At 38.6% G+C, this 19009-nt stretch overlaps 1 protein-coding gene and 1 non-coding gene across 2 annotated transcripts; both read left to right on the top strand.

Moving 5' to 3' along the window:
• Positions 1-6972: 6972 nt before the first annotated feature.
• LOC136207728 (small nucleolar RNA R71) lies at positions 6973-7079 on the top strand. Its single transcript, XR_010676857.1, has one exon. It is a non-coding gene; the product is annotated as a small nucleolar RNA R71 (small nucleolar RNA).
• A 5603-nt stretch (positions 7080-12682) lies between these two features.
• Positions 12683-15121, top strand: LOC136205287 (probably inactive leucine-rich repeat receptor-like protein kinase IMK2). Its single transcript, XM_065995811.1, has 2 exons — positions 12683-14290; positions 14378-15121. Exons 1-2 carry the CDS (start codon positions 12736-12738, stop codon positions 14983-14985), a joined length of 2163 nt encoding a protein of 720 aa, XP_065851883.1. The 5' UTR covers positions 12683-12735; the 3' UTR covers positions 14986-15121.
• The last annotated feature ends 3888 nt before the right edge of the window (positions 15122-19009 follow it).

Below are 19009 nucleotides of genomic sequence, written 5' to 3'. Positions count from 1 at the left end.
CTTGCGAGTAGGAAATGGAGCAAGAGTTGCCGCCCTCGCAATTGGAGATTATGTTTTAAATTTGCCCTCTGGGCTTGTAATAGAATTAAGGAACTGTTTGTACGTTCCGCAAATGTCTCGTAACATTATTTCTATTAGCCGTCTTGTTGACGACGGTTTTCATATTTCAATAAAAGACAAACATTGCGATTTTTATAGAGATTCGATTTTCTATTTTTCAGGAATATCACAAAATGGGATTTATGTGTTAGATGACAAAATTTCTGTTTTCGCAATTGATACCAAAAGACATAAGCTAGATAATTCAACTTACTTGTGGCATTGTCGTTTAGGCCATATAAACAAAAAACGCATGCTTAAGCTACATCAAGATGGGCTTATAAATTCAATTGATCCTGAATCATTGGAAACGTGTGAAGCATGTTTAAAAGGTAAAATGACAAAGACACCCTTTAGCAATAAAGGTGAACGTGTATCAGACACTCTAGGACTCATTCATTCAGATGTATGCGGTCCTATGTCAGTCCAAGCAAGAGGAGGATTCAGATACTTCATTAGCTTCATAGACGACCATACCCGATATGGTTATATCTACTTGATGAAGCACAAATCCGAAGCTTTTGAGAAATTCAAATGCTTCAAGAATGAAGTGGAAAATCAACTAGAATAGAAAATAAAGACACTTCGATCCGATTGAGGAGGCGAATATCTTTCAGATGATTTTCTGAATTATCTAACTGAATGTGGGATTTGCTCACAATGGACACCTCCCTATACACCACAACACAATGGTGTATCCGAGAGGAGGAACCGTACCCTACTAGATATGGTACGATCCATGATGAGCATAGCATTACTTCCAAAGACATCCTGGGGCTATGCCTTGGAAACCGCCCTCTTCACCCTAAATCGAGTACCAACTAAATCCGCTAGTTCCACACCATATGAATTGTTCGTTGGTAGGAAACCCGTATGGTTATATCTACTTGATGAAGCACAAATCCGAAGCTTTTGAGAAATTCAAATGCTTCAAGAATGAAGTGGAAAATCAACTAGAAAAGAAAATAAAGACACTTCGATCCGATCGAGGTGGCGAATATCTTTCAGATGATTTTCTGAATTATCTAACTGAATGTGGGATTTGCTCACAATGGACACTTCCCTATACACCACAACACAATGGTGTATCCGAGAAGAGGAACCGTACCCTACTAGATATGGTACGATCCATGATGAGCATAGCATTACTTCCAAAGACATTCTGGGGCTATGCCTTGGAAACCGCCCTCTTCACCCTAAATCGAGTACCAACTAAATCCGCTAGTTCCACACCATATGAATTGTTCGTTGGTAGGAAACTCGTATTCTCATTCATGAGAGTATGGGGTTGTTCAGCATTTGTCAAACGCATTGTGTCTGACAAACTAGATTCTAAATCAGATAAATGTTTCTTCATTGGATACCCTAAGGAAACTATGGGATATTACTTCTATCATCCAGATGATCAGAAAGTGATAGTATCCAAGTACGCAACCTTCTTAGAGAAAGAGTTTCTCGAAGACACAGAAAAGGGAAGCATGATTGAACTTGATGAAGTTCATGAACAAGAAACACCAACTGAAACAACAGAAGCGATTGAGGAACCCGAAACAGTCCCATTAGATGAGACTGCAGTGCCACCTATTCGTAGATCACAAAGAGTTCGTGAACTCCCAGTTAGATATGGTTTTCTAGTGGGAGATGATGACGAGGTTCCCGTGTTAGACAATGAACCCGAAAACTACGAAGAGGCTCTTACTAGTCCAGATTCTAAAGCATGGCTTTAGGCCATGGATTCTGAAATGGATTCCATGTACACCAACCAAGTGTGGACTTTGGTTGATCCACCCGAAGGGATAAAACCCATTGGGTGCAGATGGATCTTCAAAAAGAAGACAGACATGGATGGAAAGGTTAGCACCTACAAAGCTAGGTTAGTAGCGAAAGGATATCGTCAGAAGCAAGGAATTGATTAAAATGACACTTTCTCTCCTGTGGCTATGTCCAAATCAATCAGAATAATGCTTGCTATTGCCGCTCACTACGATTACGAGATTTGGCAAATGGATGTGAAAACAGCTTTCCTAAACGGAAACCTGCTTGAGGATGTATATATGATGCAACCTGAAGGTTTCATATCAAAGGATGCAAACAAGATTTGCAAACTTCAGAGATCCATTTATGGACTCAAGCAAGCATCTAGAAGCTAGAACAAGCATTTTGACGAAACCATAAAACAATTTGGTTTCGAACAAAATTGCGAAGAAGCTTGCATTTACAAGAAAGCAAGTGGGAGCTCTGTAGCATTTCTAATATTATATGTGGACGATATATTACTAATGGGAAATGACATAGCTCTGCTACAGTCGGTAAAAGTATGGTTATCTGGTAACTTCTCAATGAAAGACCTTGGTGAAGCAGCTTATATACTTGGTATAAAGATCTACAGAGATAGATCAAGAAGACTGCTTGGTCTTTCACAGGCTACATACATCGAAAAGGTGCTAAAGCGGTTTAGCATGCTTGAATCGAAACGAGGTAACTTACCCATGCTACATGGAGTAAAGTTAAACAATCATCAATGTCCTAAAACCGATGATGATAAGAAGCGTATGGCTGTAGTCTCGTACGCCAGCGCAATCGGTTCGATTATGTATGTTATGCTATGCACTAGACCTGACGTAGCATTCGCGTTATCTATAACGAGTCGTTACCAAGGAAATCCGGGAGATGAGCACTGGATTGCCGTCAAGAACATTCTTAAGTACTTGAGAAGAACTAAAGATATGTTCCTAGTGTACGGAGAAGGGGATCTGAAAATAGAAGGATTTTCAGATGCAAGTCATCTCACAGATGAGAACGATTTTAAATCCCAATCAGGATACCTGTTTATCATGAATGGGGGCGCGGTCAGTTGGAAGAGTTCCAATCAGGGAAGCGTAGCTTTCTCTACGACCGAGTCAGATTATATCGCAGCTGCGGAAGCAGCAAAGGAAGCGTTTTGGATTAGAAAGTTCATTACAGAACTTGGTGTGGTTCCTGACATTGTAAATCCCATTACACTGTATTGTGATAACAATGGAGCCATTGCGCAAGCAAAGGAACCACGGTCTCATAATGCGTCCAAGCATTACCTTAACCGATACCACATTATAAGAGAAATTGTGGCAAGAGGAGATGTGAGAATAGAAAGAGTACCTACAGAGGACAACGTTGCAGATCCGTTGACAAAGCCCTTAACCCAGAAAGTACATGATCGTCATCTAACTTCTACTCGGATAAGTTATAGAAACAATTGGCTTTAGTCCAAGTGGGAGTATGTTGGGGTTTAGTGTCCTATAGACAATTGTTCTAGGATACAAACTTAATGTAAATGAAGTGTTCTTTATATCATTTGTTTTAATGAGATATATGTTTTATAACTATATAAAGGCAATCCCTTTTAAGTACTAAATAAAGTCTAATAAAAGGAAATCCGTAAGTTTGTTTTAAAGTGATTATAAAGTGTTCATACAAGCATGAAGTGAGACAAAACTTTATAATAAACTAATAAACTTAAAACCACCCCAAGTCAAGTGATATGTTTAGGATTGATATATCACTGTTGAGACTTGCATGCAACAATGTCTTCTGTCCGACAGAAAGCTGGTCTCACAAGCTTCATATATACAGATATCTGGACAGTTACATGGATCCGATGAAAAGTAGTTCATTAGGATTGGGGACCCGACTTGAGATAACAGGATGAGTAGATTCATCCTTGTCACATGTTCATCTCATTGGTATTAATAGGTGTAAATAATCCTCAGACTCAAAGGAATGTTAATTGGTATTCTGGATTACGGAATATGACGCTTTGACTCTGGTGTAACACGATCCTTAACAGAGATGACTCTGGGGTGTGAACAGCAAATGTTGGGTATCACAGGAAGTGATTGCAGGATCATTATATATTGGATTGAGCATTTATCACTCCCGATAAATGGGAGATATGTCCATGGATCGCTTGTGGAAGACTCGACTCTAAATCCTTGCAAGGTGATAGCTTAAGACTTGAAATACAGATTTCACTTAACCTATCTAATTTGAGTTGACGCGGCCTGTACAAGTAAAACGAACGTCTCGCTATATGTGACTTGACATTATCCATAGTCATAAGATTCAGTTCAAGGATGTAGTTGATAAAGGATCGAATTATACCGTAACTAATACTGAAAGGTCAGCGACATAATCAACCTGTCTTCTTATAGCTCTAGGGGAATGATTACGGACTTGCTAATCACATACTCTGTACATCATTCCGTTATGCAAAGATTAAATATAATTCTTTGAAAATTAATTTTAATAGTTGCATACGGCTAGAAGCAATAAGAACCTAATGGGTCACACATAAGACTTGGAACCCAAAAGAGAGACAGATGTTAATTAATTGATGGAAGCCCAACTGAGCCCAATAAGGCCCATTCACTAGAGGGGGCGATTTTATGTATGGTAAATACATAAATAATTATTTTCATTTTATCAATCCTGATTAGATTAGGATTATGAATTAAATTAATTAAAGGATAAATAAGTTAGGAGTTTTAATTAGATTATAGTACTCCTATTATTATCCAATAAGGTTATTATTATTATCCTTTATATATTAGATATATTAATGGATAATGATTATGAATTCTATACCGAATTGAATTCTTATTTCAATAACCTAATTCTATCTAACTAGGGATTAGATACAAGAGATTATAAATAACCCCCCTTATAGGATTTCGAAATCCACAAGCTAAACCCCCTAGAGAATTTCGAATTCCACCCTAGAGCAAGAGAGAGAATTTCGACCCCCAGTTCGAGGATGAGATTTTCCACGGCTTCCTTCCGTTCAATTGATTTTCATCTTTCTTTCTTTATCCTTGATCTTGTGTTGATTAATTAGAGGCAATCTAGTTTGGTTGCTATGCAACGGTTGATTCTAACTTGATCTTATACTTGTTTTGTTCTGTGCTCGGGAACTCGAAGTAAGAATTGTGGGCACTTCGTTTGCAACGGTAGATAGAACATCTAAAAGGTATTTCTTCTTATCCCTCTTTATATGAAATAACGGTTAACGGATCTTATGGTTTATGGAAATAGGTTAAAATTTTATATTTCCGCTGCTATACGTTAGCCTATTATTCCAACAGGTAGGTGATGAAGTTTCTGTTTCAATGGAACAACCTGTTCCTTCACAAAGATTTACTTCTTCTCCCAAAAGCGCCTCCAACGTGTCCTGTCCCTGGTCCTGTGAATCAGATAAACTATGGAAATCATCTAGGAAATAACAGGTGTCATCATTGGTGTTAGAACGTCTCATGGCTTCATTCATTTTGAAAATGATTTCCTTCCCATTAATTCTCAAAAATAATTGCCCTTCTTCCACATCAATCAATGCTTTACCCGTTGCTAAGAACGGTCTACCTAAAATTATGGGAACATGCAAATCCTCATCTATATCCATTATTATAAAATCAACAGGTAGTATGATCTTTCCTACCTTGACTAACACATCCTCTACAACTCCCCTAGGATAACATACAAATCTATCTGCCAATTGGATTGACATCCTAGTTGGTTGTGGCTCACCTAACCCTAGCTTAACATACACAGAATATGACATCAGATTTATATTTGCTCCTAGGTCACATAATGCATTCTCAATATTTAACTTGCCAATAGAACATGGAATTGAAAAACTCCCTGGATCCTTCAGCTTTTTAGGAAGCTGCTGCTTGTTCTGGAGTATGGACGAACAATCTCTGTTCAGCGATCATTGAGATGTTTTCCAATTTCTTCTTATTGGATAGGATATCCTTCAAAAACTTTGCATATGTGGGCATCTGGGCAAGTGCTTCCACAAAGGGGATGTTGATATGCAACTTCCTCAAGGTGTCCGGCACTTTTGAATTTTGCTCTTTAAGCTTTTCGTTTACGAGCCTCGCCGGATAAGGTACAGGTGGTACATAGGGAGGAGGTGGATAGTACTTTTTCCCTGGTTCCTCCTGATTGACGTCAGATGCGAGTTCTGTCTCGGCTGGCCTTTCCTGGTCAAGAACAGTCTGTTCCTTTTCCTTCTCAGTAATTATGGACGTACCTGCACACTCAGCACTTTTATTAGTCATCAAAGGAGGAGTAGTTTCCTTACCAGACCGTAGAGTGATAGCCATGACATCTCCCTTAGGGTTTGGTTCGGTATTGCTCGGCATCACCCCTTTTCCTTTTGATGATGAAGCTGCCAGTTGATGAACCTGTGTCTCCAAATTTTTGATGGAAGACTGTGTTTGCTTCATAAACTGCATCATCATGGTCTTCATGTCCTGTTCGACATCCTCCTTTGGTGGAACATGCTGTTTGTAAAGTTGTTGAGCTTGCCTCTAATAGTGTCCTCCTTGTTGCTGCTGGTATCTTGGTTGCTCCTGCTGGTTTGGCTGTCCAGTCCATCCGAAATTCGGATGATTTCTTGTGGCTGGATTGTATGTATTGGAGTAAGGATTTGGTGGGTTCCTTTGATTGTATCCAGCGTAATCACATTGTTCCTGCTCACCTTTTCCTTGCTTAACTCCAGGGCAGTTGATGTTGAAGTGAGGCCCTCCACAAAAATCACATACATCATGAAATGGTGGTTCACTATGAATGGATGATACATTAATCTTGTTGAGCTGCTTGGCAAGCTGTTCCACCTGGGTGGTCAGCTTGGAAACTACATCACCATCTGCCGTTCTTTTCCCTTCACTCCTAGCTGAGTGCCAATTATAACTTGTACTTACAACCTTCTCAATGAGATCGTACAAGGCTTGTGGTTCAAGATCCTCGGGGTTACCATTCGCAATGGATTCAATCTGGATTTTGTACGTGTTGGTGACTCCATTATAAAAATTCTGCATTTGCATCCAAATGGGGATGCCATGATTTGGTACCCTTCTTAACAGCTCTTTTTACCTTTCCCATGCTTCGGCCAAAGATTCATCCTCCTCTTGTACGAAATGGGACACCTTATTTCTGAGTTTGATAGCCTGTCTGGGTGGAAAGTATTTCATCAGAAAAGCACTGGCCATGTCCTGCCAGGTTGCGATGGTTCCTGGCTGTAAGTTCTTTAGCCAGTTCTTTGCTTTATCCTTGAGAGAAAAAGGAAACAGCTTCAGCCTTATCACATCATCGTACACTCCTCTGTTTGATCGGAAAGTATTACACAATGTAACAAACTCCTGGATATATGCGTTTGGATCTTCAGACTGGTATCCATTGAATTGCACGGTTTCTTGCAACATCTGTATCATGGATGCTTTTACTTCGAACATGTTGTTTCCTTCGTTAGGCAATACAATGCACGACGAGTGTCCTTCCGCGGTAGGTCTGGAGTAATCCCTGATTCTCATGACTGGTGGATTGTTGTTTTCACCTTCTCCTTCCTGATTAGGTTGTTATGGTACTCTTCCAGTCATCCTTCTTTCTCTTTGCCTTTCTCTTTGTCTTGCTCATTGAGCTCCCGCTTGGTTTCGTCTACACGTTCTTTCTAATTCAAGATTGATAGGAAAAACTGGTGGTCCAGCTCTGCGCATAGACAGTAAGAAAAACCGCTTCTGGCTGCACTATGTGACAAACAGATTAAAAACACCTTGTTTCACAAAAAATTTCAGATAAACCTTATTGCTTTCAATCCCCGGCAACGGCGCCAAAAACTTGTTGTGCTCAAAACAGACTCTAGCAAGTGCACTAGATACAAGTAATAAAATGATAAGTAGATTATCGTCTCCACATGGATTGATGACCAAATTTTACTAGAAAAACCTTGCAGAACATGGTGTTTGTGGTGTGTGATTTCCTTTAGTTGAGAAATATTGTGATGTAGTAACAGCAATACTAATTAAGAGATTCAGTGTCATAAAATGAGTTTTGATAATGATAAAAGATAGAACAGGCTAGGCCACATCGGAACAGGTTACTTTCAGTCTCTAAACGTCCTATTTATTCATGAATGACATAAAGTGAAGTCAAGGTCTCTGCTTTAAGGCTCACTTAAGTCAACTCTCGTGTCTTCTTAAGATTCTAAGATGTACTACAACCTTAAGCGTCCTTAATGTTGGTTCTTTCTTGCATTACGAGCGAAACAGCATTTCAGTTAAGAAAACCCTTGATATAACCCCCTAACATTCCTATGTCGGGGTTTGGACGTTTGATAAAAGGTTCCGTGAAGATGAAAGCAGTTCCCTATCATTCATCTAACACTAAGATACATGCATTTAGCAATGGAGTGAAAGCTTTATCAAACACAACAACATATAACATCATTCATTCATAAAAAGAAAATAGAATACTTATATAACCAGCCCTTGCTGGCCGAACTCGTTCAAAACAACTACTCACTCATGCTAAAGAGTGAACAGCCTGAGCCGTATATACAAAACTCCATAGAAGGAGTCATAATGTTTCTTAGAAAGCTTCTCTCTCTAAAGTTGCTTCCAAAAAATTCTCTATCTTCTTCCCCAAAAAGTATATCTTATTTTTCCTCCACTACCGATATAAATAGGAGGGAAAAAGATTACAAGTACACAAAATAAACTAAATTATTACAAAAACAGAAAGATTGTTCAAGAGATTGGGGATTGCTAAAAGTGGTTAAAATGTTTTGACCCTTGAACACTCAAGGGTCGATTTGTCTTGTCATCATGTTGCATTCTGCCGCTCATTTCTGCCCGTTCCTGCCCGCTTGTAAAGTCACTGTCCGTCATCAGGTACGCAGTGTTATCCGCTGGATCAAAGGGTGCACTTCTCCTCTTGGTTGTTGCAAAACAGATTGCATAACAGCCTTTTTGACTTTATCTTTTCAAATCTGCATAAAACACTCATTAGTCCTTCTTTTAAGTAATCTTACGCCTAAAACGCCCCAAATTTATCATAAATAGTATGTTTTATTGTAGTCATTTTCATGCCTAACAGTTATGCATATAGCTGATATCCTATGCCTATAGCTGATATGCTGATTGCCGCAGTCTCTAGGAATGAAATATTGTCATATTTGGATGGTTTCTCTGGCTATAACCAGATCTTAATTGCATTAGCAGACATAGCCAAAACTACTTTCAGATGCCCAGGGGCATTAGGAACTTTTGAATGGTTGGTTATGCCGCTCGGCCTTAAAAATGTTGGAGCAACCTATCAGCAAGCCATGAACACAATCTTCCATATGGGGAATTTTATGGAAGTATATATTGATGATATTGTGGCAAAGTCCAAAAGATATTGTGACCACATTGAGCATCTCAGAAAGGGGTTCATAAGGATGAGATAGCACAAACTAAAGATGAATCCACTAAAATGTGCTTTTTGGTGTCAGAGCTGGGAACTTCCTGGGATTTTTGGTACATCGGAGAGGAGTGGATGTAGACAAGAATAAGGCAAAGGCAGTCATTGAGGTCAGACCACTTAGCAACAAGAAGGAACTACAAAGGTTCCTCGGGTTGGTTAATTATTTGAGAATATTTATTGCTAACTTGGTTGGAAAGTCATATGTGTTCTCTAATTTGTTGTTTTTGAAAGGGGGAACATATTTCAAATGGGAGAGTAAACATCAGGAGGCGTTTGAGAGAATCGATGAGTATTTGACTCATCCACTGGTGATGTTTCCCCTTGTAAAGTAATGAATTTTGAATCTGCTGAAGATAAGAAGAAACTGAGAAGATGGAAAGTCTCTTAAACGGTAAGGAGTTGAAGTAAGCAGAGAGTTGTGCGTTCACCAGGACTGTTTGCCAATCAATAGTTAGAGTTTAATTAAAATGGATGTCCAGTCATTAGTGCAGCTGTAAGGAATTAAATGTGGATTAAAACCTCTATGTATCAGCTCATGTTCTAAGCTAATACATGTGGGGAGGGCAATTGTTTCACCTATAATTAATTTTGGACTAATTGGATAATTATATCAGCTAATTTCGTCCAAATTGGAGAAGATAGTAAAGGAGGTGCAAGAGCTATGTTAGAGCATGGTGGATGGTTGATTGTGTAATTTTGAGAACCTTCCGGCCTAAATAGCTGAAATCTAAAAGACAAGGGGCCAATATGATAAATCTAACATAAGTTAAGGGGAAAAGTGTTATTTATCTTTGAATATGAAGTGTGCCGCCAAATTAAAAGAAAAAAGAAATGGGAAATGAAGTGGCTTAGTGGGCAGTTAAGGATCTTATTGGCTGATGATTAGATCTACTTGGAAGGACTACATGACTTCCTTGATAATCTGGAACATACAAGGAACGTGGGAAGTTATAGCATGGAGATAGTGGGAATCGGCGGTTATATGCTTAAGAGAGAGACAATATAAAAGAGAAAGAATTCGAGAAAGAAGGGACAATCAATCAAACACAAACCAAACAGAATTCAAATAATTCTTCAAATGGATTTTAGCTAAATCTACAATCTTAATTAATTTAATTTTTTGCACATCTTTCCATTGTAAGTTCTAACTTTGGTTACTTCAATTACTCAATTTCAATTTTATGCAATTCAATTAGAGTCTATCTACATTTCTTGGCATTATTTTCGGTTTAGTCAAAATCAGTCTTTTAGATTCAATTACAAACTTTAAGCTTTTTTTATGTCCTTTAAGATTTTTGTATAATTGTCTGATTAGAAGTTAGATCTAATATACGTTTTATAGTTTTTTTACAAAATTACTGGCACGCTCGTACACCAATCACAAAAGACGTTAAACGGTTAGTAATAGTGGAGACTGGCCCTCTATCACCTAAAAATTTTCTTAGAAGATTTTGTGTGTTTTATTTCAACTTGTATTCAGACTGGTTATTTGATTTCTAATGTAAGTAATTTCTTCGTGTTCCATTGTGCATAATACAAGGTAAAAAACAATTGAATTTCGAGAAAATTTACAATACGCCTGGCATATAGCTGATTTGGTATGCCAGGCGAGTTATAATTTGACAAGTGTTAAACACTTTAAAAAAATAATTAAATATAATTAAAAAATAAAAATAGTTTAATTTTATCTTGAGGCTCCTTTCCTTCTCTCTTCACAATCACCCTTGTTTTCTTACGATGATATTGGGCGGTGCTTCACTGTTTACTTATGGTGATATTGGGTTTCTTTTGCCGCAAATTACAGAAAGGACCCATCACCATTGTTCTCTTCCGTCGATATGTTCTCCTCTTCCGACGACTGATGTCACTTCCGTTAGTTTTTCTCCGACGACCTCCTTAAAAGTCACAAAGAATAAAAACTGATTGGAACCTTTGCCTCTTCTGGATAGTGAACGCGAACCTCCTCTTCCGGCGACTGCCATCACCGTCGTCCTCTTCAGTCGGATGTTCTTATGTTCTCCTCCTCCGGCTACTGACATCGCTTCTGTTTGTTTTCCTCCTCCGACCTCCTTAAAAGTCTTAAAGAATAAAAATTAATTGGAACTTTTGCCTCTTCTGGATAGAAGCTCCTCCATTTGTTATTGGTTAATTTTGATATCAAATAATTTTCTGGGATTGGATTAAAATTAATTTTCATTGTTACATTCAATAGGGAAAATTCTACCGGACGGCAATTAGACCAGCATTGTTATATGGTACGGAGTGTTGGGCAGTGAAACACTGCCACATCCATAAGATGTCGGTGGCGGAGATGCGTATGTTGAGATGGATGTGTGGTCACACGAGAAAGGACCGGGTGCGTAATGAAATAATTAGGACAAAAGTAGGGGTCACATCTATTGAGAATAAAATGAGAGAAAACCGACTAAGGTGGTTTGGCCATGTGAGACGTAGAGGGCTTGATGCGCCGGTTAGGAGAACCGAAGAGTGGCAAAGGGATGTAGTGGTGAGGGGTAGGGGAAGACCTAAGCAAACTTGGAGGAGGGTGATCGAGAGTGATATGAGTTTATTGGGAATTGAGGAAAATATGGTAGTGGATAGGACGGAGTGGAGGGAGCGAATCTGTGTCGCTGACACGACTTGATTTTCACGGTTTTATATGATGGTTCATGTTAGCCGACCCCGAATCATTTCGGGACTAAGGCTTTGTTGTTGTTGTTGTTGTTGTTACATTCAATATCTTTATTTTTGTGTTTCTCTTGGATTGCATTAAAATTGATTTTGGAGGAATGAACATTGATTCTAAACTTGGCTTGTCCGCATTCAATATCTTTAGGTTTGAGATGCAAAAAGAAAGCAAGGAGAAGAGAATGCGAAGAGAGAAGGAATGGGCCTCCAAATTAAGGATAAAACTAAACTGTTTTTACTTTTTAATTAATTTTAAAGTGTTTAATACTTGTCAAACCTGGCATACCAAATTAAGGAGTATATGGCAGGCGTATTGTAAATTTTTTCTCCTGAATTTCGGTATCTGTGTGATAGTTTTATGCAAAATAGATTCACATTTTGATAAATAAAAAAAGGTAATGTTAGCTACCCCCATCATAGTTTAAGATGCAAAACACGGGCAGGCCAAATGAATAATTATAATAGTTTAAGCGGAAGCCCCACCAGTGTAATGAGGGCCGTTGGAGTGGTGGAGAAAGGAAGGACCCACCATTGAAATAGAAATATGGCCGTTAAGTCAGACCTGAAAAGTAGCCGTTGGGATCATCAAACTAAAACCAAAACTCTCACACTCCCTTCAGATCACTCACTCTATCAGACCCAAATCTCCTAATACTATCTTCTTCTTCGATGGAATATATAGTTCCATTTTGGAACAATACTCACTTGTTACTACTGTTTCTTCTACTAGTTCAATTTGCTTCTTGCCAGAGATGGGATGGGGTGGCTGTAACCCGACCCGATTATCTTGCTCTCCGGGCTATACAAAACGACCTTATCGACTTCAATGGAATCCTCCGTAGTTGGAGTTGGAATGATAATGGAAATGGAACTTGTTCTGGTCAATGGGCTGGGATTAAATGTGTTAACGGACAAGTTATTGTTATCCAGCTTCCTTGGAAAGGACTTGGCGGCATCATTTCAGACAAGATTGGCCACCTTCAAGCTCTCAGAAAAATTAGCTTGCACGATAATCTTCTTTCCGGTAAATTTCCTTCGTCTCTTGGGTTGCTCTCTAATCTTAGAGGAATTTACCTATTCAATAACCGCCTTTCCGGTTCTATCCCTCCTTCAATTGGTATTTGTCTTATGCTTCAGAGTCTTGATGTCAGTAACAATTTACTTACTGGTATAATTCCTTCTGCTCTTGCTAATTCTACCAGGTTATACAGGCTTAATTTCAGTCATAATCAGATTTCTGGTAATATTCCTAATCAATTAGGCAGACTTTCCGGTTTAAGAATTCTTGATTTGTCAAACAATCTTATTAATGGAAGTTTTCCTCCAACCCTTTTCAATCTTTCATCTCTAGTATCATTGAATCTCGAAACCAATCGTCTTCACAATCTGATACCAAATGAGTTTCACAGATTACAGAACCTTTCAGTACTTAACCTTAAAAACAATCAATTCAGTGGCGCTATTCCAGCAACTATTGGAAACATATCCAGAATCAATCAAATTGATTTATCGCACAACAATTTCACCGAACAAATTCCGGTATCACTTTCTGGTTTAGCCAATCTCACTTCTTTCAATGTTTCCTACAACCATCTATCGGGTTCTGTTCCTCCGAGACTCTCAAAAAAATTCAATTCAAGCTCTTTTGTGGGGAATCCTCTGCTATGTGGTTACATCAGCTCAACTCCATGCCCTTCCCCGCCACAGCCACCTGTAATTCTCCCATCTCCATCGAGACATCATCATCGGAAACTCATTATTATCCTGGTAGCAATCGGAATCCTCATAGTAACACTAGTGGTGCTCTGCTGGATTGTGTGCTGCTGTTTAATGAGAAAAAGAGGTGCTAACAAGGGTAAAACAAGTTCCCGGGCGGTGGAGAGCGGAGATATTGGTGAAATGGGTGGAAAGTTAGTCCATTTCGAGGGGCCATTTGCATTTACAGCAGACGATTTGTTATGTGCAACTGCAGAAATAATGGGGAAAAGCACGTACGGAACCGCATACAAGGCAACGTTAGAGGATGGGAATGAAGTTGCAGTGAAAAGATTAAGGGAGAAGACAACAAAAGGGCAAAAAGAGTTTGAAAATGAAGCAGCTGCACTTGGAAAGATTCGTCATCCAAATCTTTTAGCATTAAGAGCCTATTACTTGGGACCCAAAGGAGAGAAGCTTCTTGTTTTCGACTACATGCCTAAAGGGAGTCTTGCATCTTTCCTCCATGGTAACAACTATTTTCAACTTTGATACTTACTTTAATGGCATTATTTGATTTTCACTTAATATAAGGTTGGTATGCTGACACATGCAGGTCGTGGACCAGAGACCCCAATTGAATGGGGAACAAGGATGAACATAGCCATTGGCGTTGCTCGAGGAGTAAACTATCTTCACACAGAGGAGAACATAATTCACGGTAACTTGACGTCGAGTAATATACTACTGGATGAGCAAACAAATGCTCACATTGCGGACATTGGGTTGTCGAGGTTGACAACAGCAGCTGCAAACACAAATGTGATAGCAACAGCAGGGACAATGGGATATCAGGCACCAGAACTATCCAAGTTAAAAAACGCAAACACAAAAACTGACGTGTACAGCTTTGGAGTTATACTACTAGAGTTGTTGACAGGGAAGTCGCCTGGCGAACCCACAAACGGTATGGATTTGCCACAGTGGGTAGCGTCGATAGTGAAGGAGGAATGGACTCATGAAGTGTTTGATTTGGAGCTCACCAGGGCTGTTAACACTATAGGTGATCAGTTACTTAATACATTGAAATTAGCTCTGCATTGTGTTGATCCATCTCCATCTGTCCGCCCTCAACTCCAACAAGTTGTTCACCAATTAGAAGAAATTAAGCATGATCTTATTGTTGATGATGGAACCAAATCCCCACCACCAATAAATCAATAGAGATTTATTTTCATTTATTAATTTTGAGAGTGCAAACAATAAATATAGTTCCATTAAATCAAAATTGTGGGTCAAATTCTTTAATTCATTTTATTTGTTACAAACCTCATGTGTATATATTTATAAGTTTCTTTAACTTTCTTTCCCTTCCCTTTTATATTCAAGTATTATTTTTTTTAGTTTTTCAATTTTTGTTCTTATGTAAAAAAGAGAAAATTATCAATCAAATTACTTATTGTTCTTATTATATTACTAATTCTCACTTTAAGATTTGATCAAATCCTCACATCATTATTGAGATATGATAGGATCAATGGAGGTCGAAAATCGAGTCATATAATGGCCAACCTATTTTATCTTGATATGTGGCTTATCTATCAAAGTGTCCAAGAGTAAAATGGAACCAATGTTGACGAGAGAACCCCTTTCTTAACACGCCGGCTTCAATCTTAGAGCCAACCCAATTGATTGGCGTGTTTGACTGGCGCAATTGATCAATTTTTTTGTTGCACTGTGCTTTTTTAATTCATTTACGTCTCTTATTTTTACAGTGTGACACAGTTAATTGTATTAGATTTTAGTAATAGATTGGTGCAATTGATTGTTTAATTCAAAAAAAGGTCCAAACATCCGAATTCCAAGTTACGAAAATAAACTAATTTTTCAAATCTTTTGTTTTCACCCAATTTCCCCCACTATCTAGTGACTTCCTAAATTTTTCTCACACCCTCTAGACTCTAGTCAAATCGATTGTGAGTATGGTGTTTCCTCGTCCACCTAGAAGTAAAGGTGAACTGATTTTTTTTTTATCAAAAGAAGCTAGAGGTATCTTGCGATTGTGAAAACAAATGAGGTCTTCTAGAACTAGTAAGATTTGACATCTCCTTACTTTCTTTTAGCTTTAACTTCTATTTGAAAAGTATCATTCGCATTGGGGATGAATTTTTTTTATATTTGGTTCCATCTTCATCACATACATGCTTTACATTTCCATGTCATTGTACTAAGTACTTTTTTGTTGGATTTTCTATCTCACGAGGTTTTTACTTTCCAATTTGCAGGTTAAGGGTTTCTAAAAGCAATTAGATTTTTTTTAGTTTATGCCTCTTAGCAAGCTAAATATATCAATAATATGTAGTTAATGGTTGTATTTGTTGACGTAGAAATTATTTGATGACAATAGTCCAAGATTTCTCTTAAAACCCTTAGATTTTATAAATAAGATTTTTAACTCCTTTTGTAATTTGTTTCATCTTTATATTATCTGTTCTTAGATTTGGGATGCGCAAGTGTTATTTTATTATTGATACATTTGTGTTAAAAGAATAAACTATGTGTTCTTCGATTTCAAACTTTTCTTGCGATAATAGTAGTTTGCTCCAAGTGGGGAAGAACACTACTTCCCCCTTCTCCATCTTTGTTTATATGAGGAATCCCTATTACCGTTTGGTGAATCACCAGCCTCATATTATGTTTTGGTTTATTTTATATTTAAAGTATATTAGTTTTGGTTTTAGTGTATATATATATTGATGACTTGTGGAGAATTTCTGATTAGCTTCCGTCCCTGTGGGGGCGTCGTTGGGTTCGACGGGGGGAAGCTCCGATGCCAAAGTCAGTATAGAGGAACAAGAAATCAAACTAAATTGACAAAGGGTAAGTGTAAGTGTACCTTGATAGCTCGAGATACAAGCTATATATAGTCATGAAGTTGTAACCTTTAGTAACTAGAAAGTCTCCATTAATGCTCCATTAATGGCGGTTACTGGTTTCCTTTAAGCATGTCCGTTAGCTCATTAATAGTTTGTTAATGGCTTTTATGAAGGAATCGGCTCAGCTGTTTCAACTGGCGGATCAAGGGATTATGGCGGATCTCTACATAGGTTTGCCTACGGATCTCATATGGCGTAGTTTCGTTTGATCCACCCATCGGATCTCTTCGTTTGATTCGCCTTAGCGTTCCGACATCAAGCGATCAATACACGGCCGTTTTGGGGGTTAATATCTCTTTTGATCCTTTGGATAATATCCCAATGTTATCAGAAGTCCCCCTAAAGTTCTTTTAAAGTCCTTTAGGGCTTTTGAGCTTCTTCGCGCGCCGTCATGATGACTGGCATTAATGGTCACTCTGTTTGATGCCAATCAATGGGTGACACATGTCATGGACGCGCCGCTCGAGGAAAGAGAAAACGTCTTCTTCCTTCCTCTCTTTCTCTTTCTTCCTCATTTGTGCTTCTCTTCCATTTTTCTTTACGCTTCTTTGCCCAGAGTTTTCCCGGAGTTTCAGAATCCTCCAAGCTTTAACTTTCATGTAAGTGGATCTTTTTCATTCTATTTTTTCTGAATGTTTAGGAGCTCTTCTTCATCCTCTGAATCGACCTTCGAACTTTTTAATTTGACCTCTTCCTCTGAAATCGCAATTAGCTGGACTACTTCTTCGTCGGAAAATTCTTATTCCTCCGAAGATACAATTAGCTCTGATTTAGCTGAGTTGCGTAACTCGGCGCGTAATAGTGGTCGAACTCGTTCAGGTAGAATTCAAAACCTTTCTGTCCTCGTTACTGGTACTGCTCCGGCAATAGATTTTAGGCGATTTTCCGGGATGGAAGCCTCTTCTTCTGCCCCATCTAGGAAAAAGGCGCCTCGTGCGGAGTCTACTCCGTCTCGCATGAGCGTCGCGGATCTAGCGGATCTGGCGAATCGCTTTCCATGGATAAATAACTACGAGGCCCAGTTGGCGGCTGCCCATCAACGACCTGCCTGTCCACCAAACGGATATCTGTCTGTATATAGTAGTCATGTAGAAAGAGGGTTCCGACTTCCTCTTCCGAAGATGATGGCGGACATCCTTTTTTACTTTGATATCACTGCCAGCCAATTACATCCAAATGGCTGGTTAGACCTGGCTTTAGATTGTTACTTAGCTTCAAACTTAGGGGTAGTGTGTACCCCTCGTGTCTTTCGATCTCTTCATAAACCGTCAAAGCGAAAGTCTGAGTCTTTCCTCACTTTTGCAAAGTTTGGAACATATTCGTCGTTTAGCGACAAGCCGATCAAACTGAAGATCTGAAGGCCAGGTGTTCGATCCACCTTCACCGCACCAATTGATGACTTGTGGAGAATTTCTGATTAGCTTCCGTCCCTGTGGGGGCGTCGTTGGGTTCGACGGGGGGAAGCTCCGATGCCAAAGTCAGTATAGAGGAACAAGAAAGCAAACTGAATTGACAAAGGGTAAGTGTAAGTGTACCTTGATAGCTCGAGATACAAGCTATATATAGTCATGAAGTTGTAACCTTTAGTAACTAGAAAGTCTCCATTAATGCTCCATTAATGGCGGTTACTAGTTTCCTTTAAGCATGTCTGTTAGCTCATTAATAGTTCGTTAATGGCTTTTATGAAGGAATCGGCTCAGCTGTTTCAACTGGCGGATCAAGGGATTATGGCGGATCTTTGCATAGGTTTGCCTACGGATCTCATATGGCGTAGTTTCGTTTGATCCGCCCATCGGATCTCTTCGTTTGATTCGCCTTAGCGTTCCGACATCAAGCGATCAATACACAACCGTTTTGGGGGTAAATATCTCTTTTGATCCTTTGGATAATATCCCAATGTTATCATATATATATATAGTTATAGTTATAGTTAATAGTATTTTAGTTTTATTGAACATAAAAGTTATAATATTTAGTTTTTATATACGTATATAAAGTTGTTTTTATCTTTAGTGTGTGTTATATGTATAGTTGTGTACGTATTTATATTTGTTTGTTTTTTTATTATATCTAAGTATATTACTTTATTTTATTAAAAACCATGTTCATAAAATCTAAGGGATTTTTCACCACGCATTTATACAGGTCTTATGCTAGATTCAGCGATTTTCACTGACCCATATCGATTGGTACGAGCCCGGTGGTTCTGTTTAAGTGAACTGTTTAGGATTTTTCAGAATTGTTAGTTGTCATGTGAATCAATCGCTTTTGATCGTTTATCACAGGTTTTCGTCCTCCGACTCTAGTGTCTA

The sequence above is a fragment of the Euphorbia lathyris genome, chromosome 9 (assembly GCF_963576675.1).
Source record: "Euphorbia lathyris chromosome 9, ddEupLath1.1, whole genome shotgun sequence".
Lineage (NCBI taxonomy): Eukaryota > Viridiplantae > Streptophyta > Magnoliopsida > Malpighiales > Euphorbiaceae > Euphorbia > Euphorbia lathyris.
This window is presented reverse-complemented; position numbering and strand designations above follow the sequence as displayed.

Excerpts from the sequence above, each read along its gene's own strand:
- LOC136205287 (XM_065995811.1), top strand. The coding sequence starts at position 12,736 with ATGGAATATATAGTTCCATTTTGGAACAATACTCACTTGTTACTACTG. Across the intron at positions 14,291-14,377 it reads TCTTGCATCTTTCCTCCATG|GTCGTGGACCAGAGACCCCA; the intron begins GTAACAACTATT and ends TGACACATGCAG.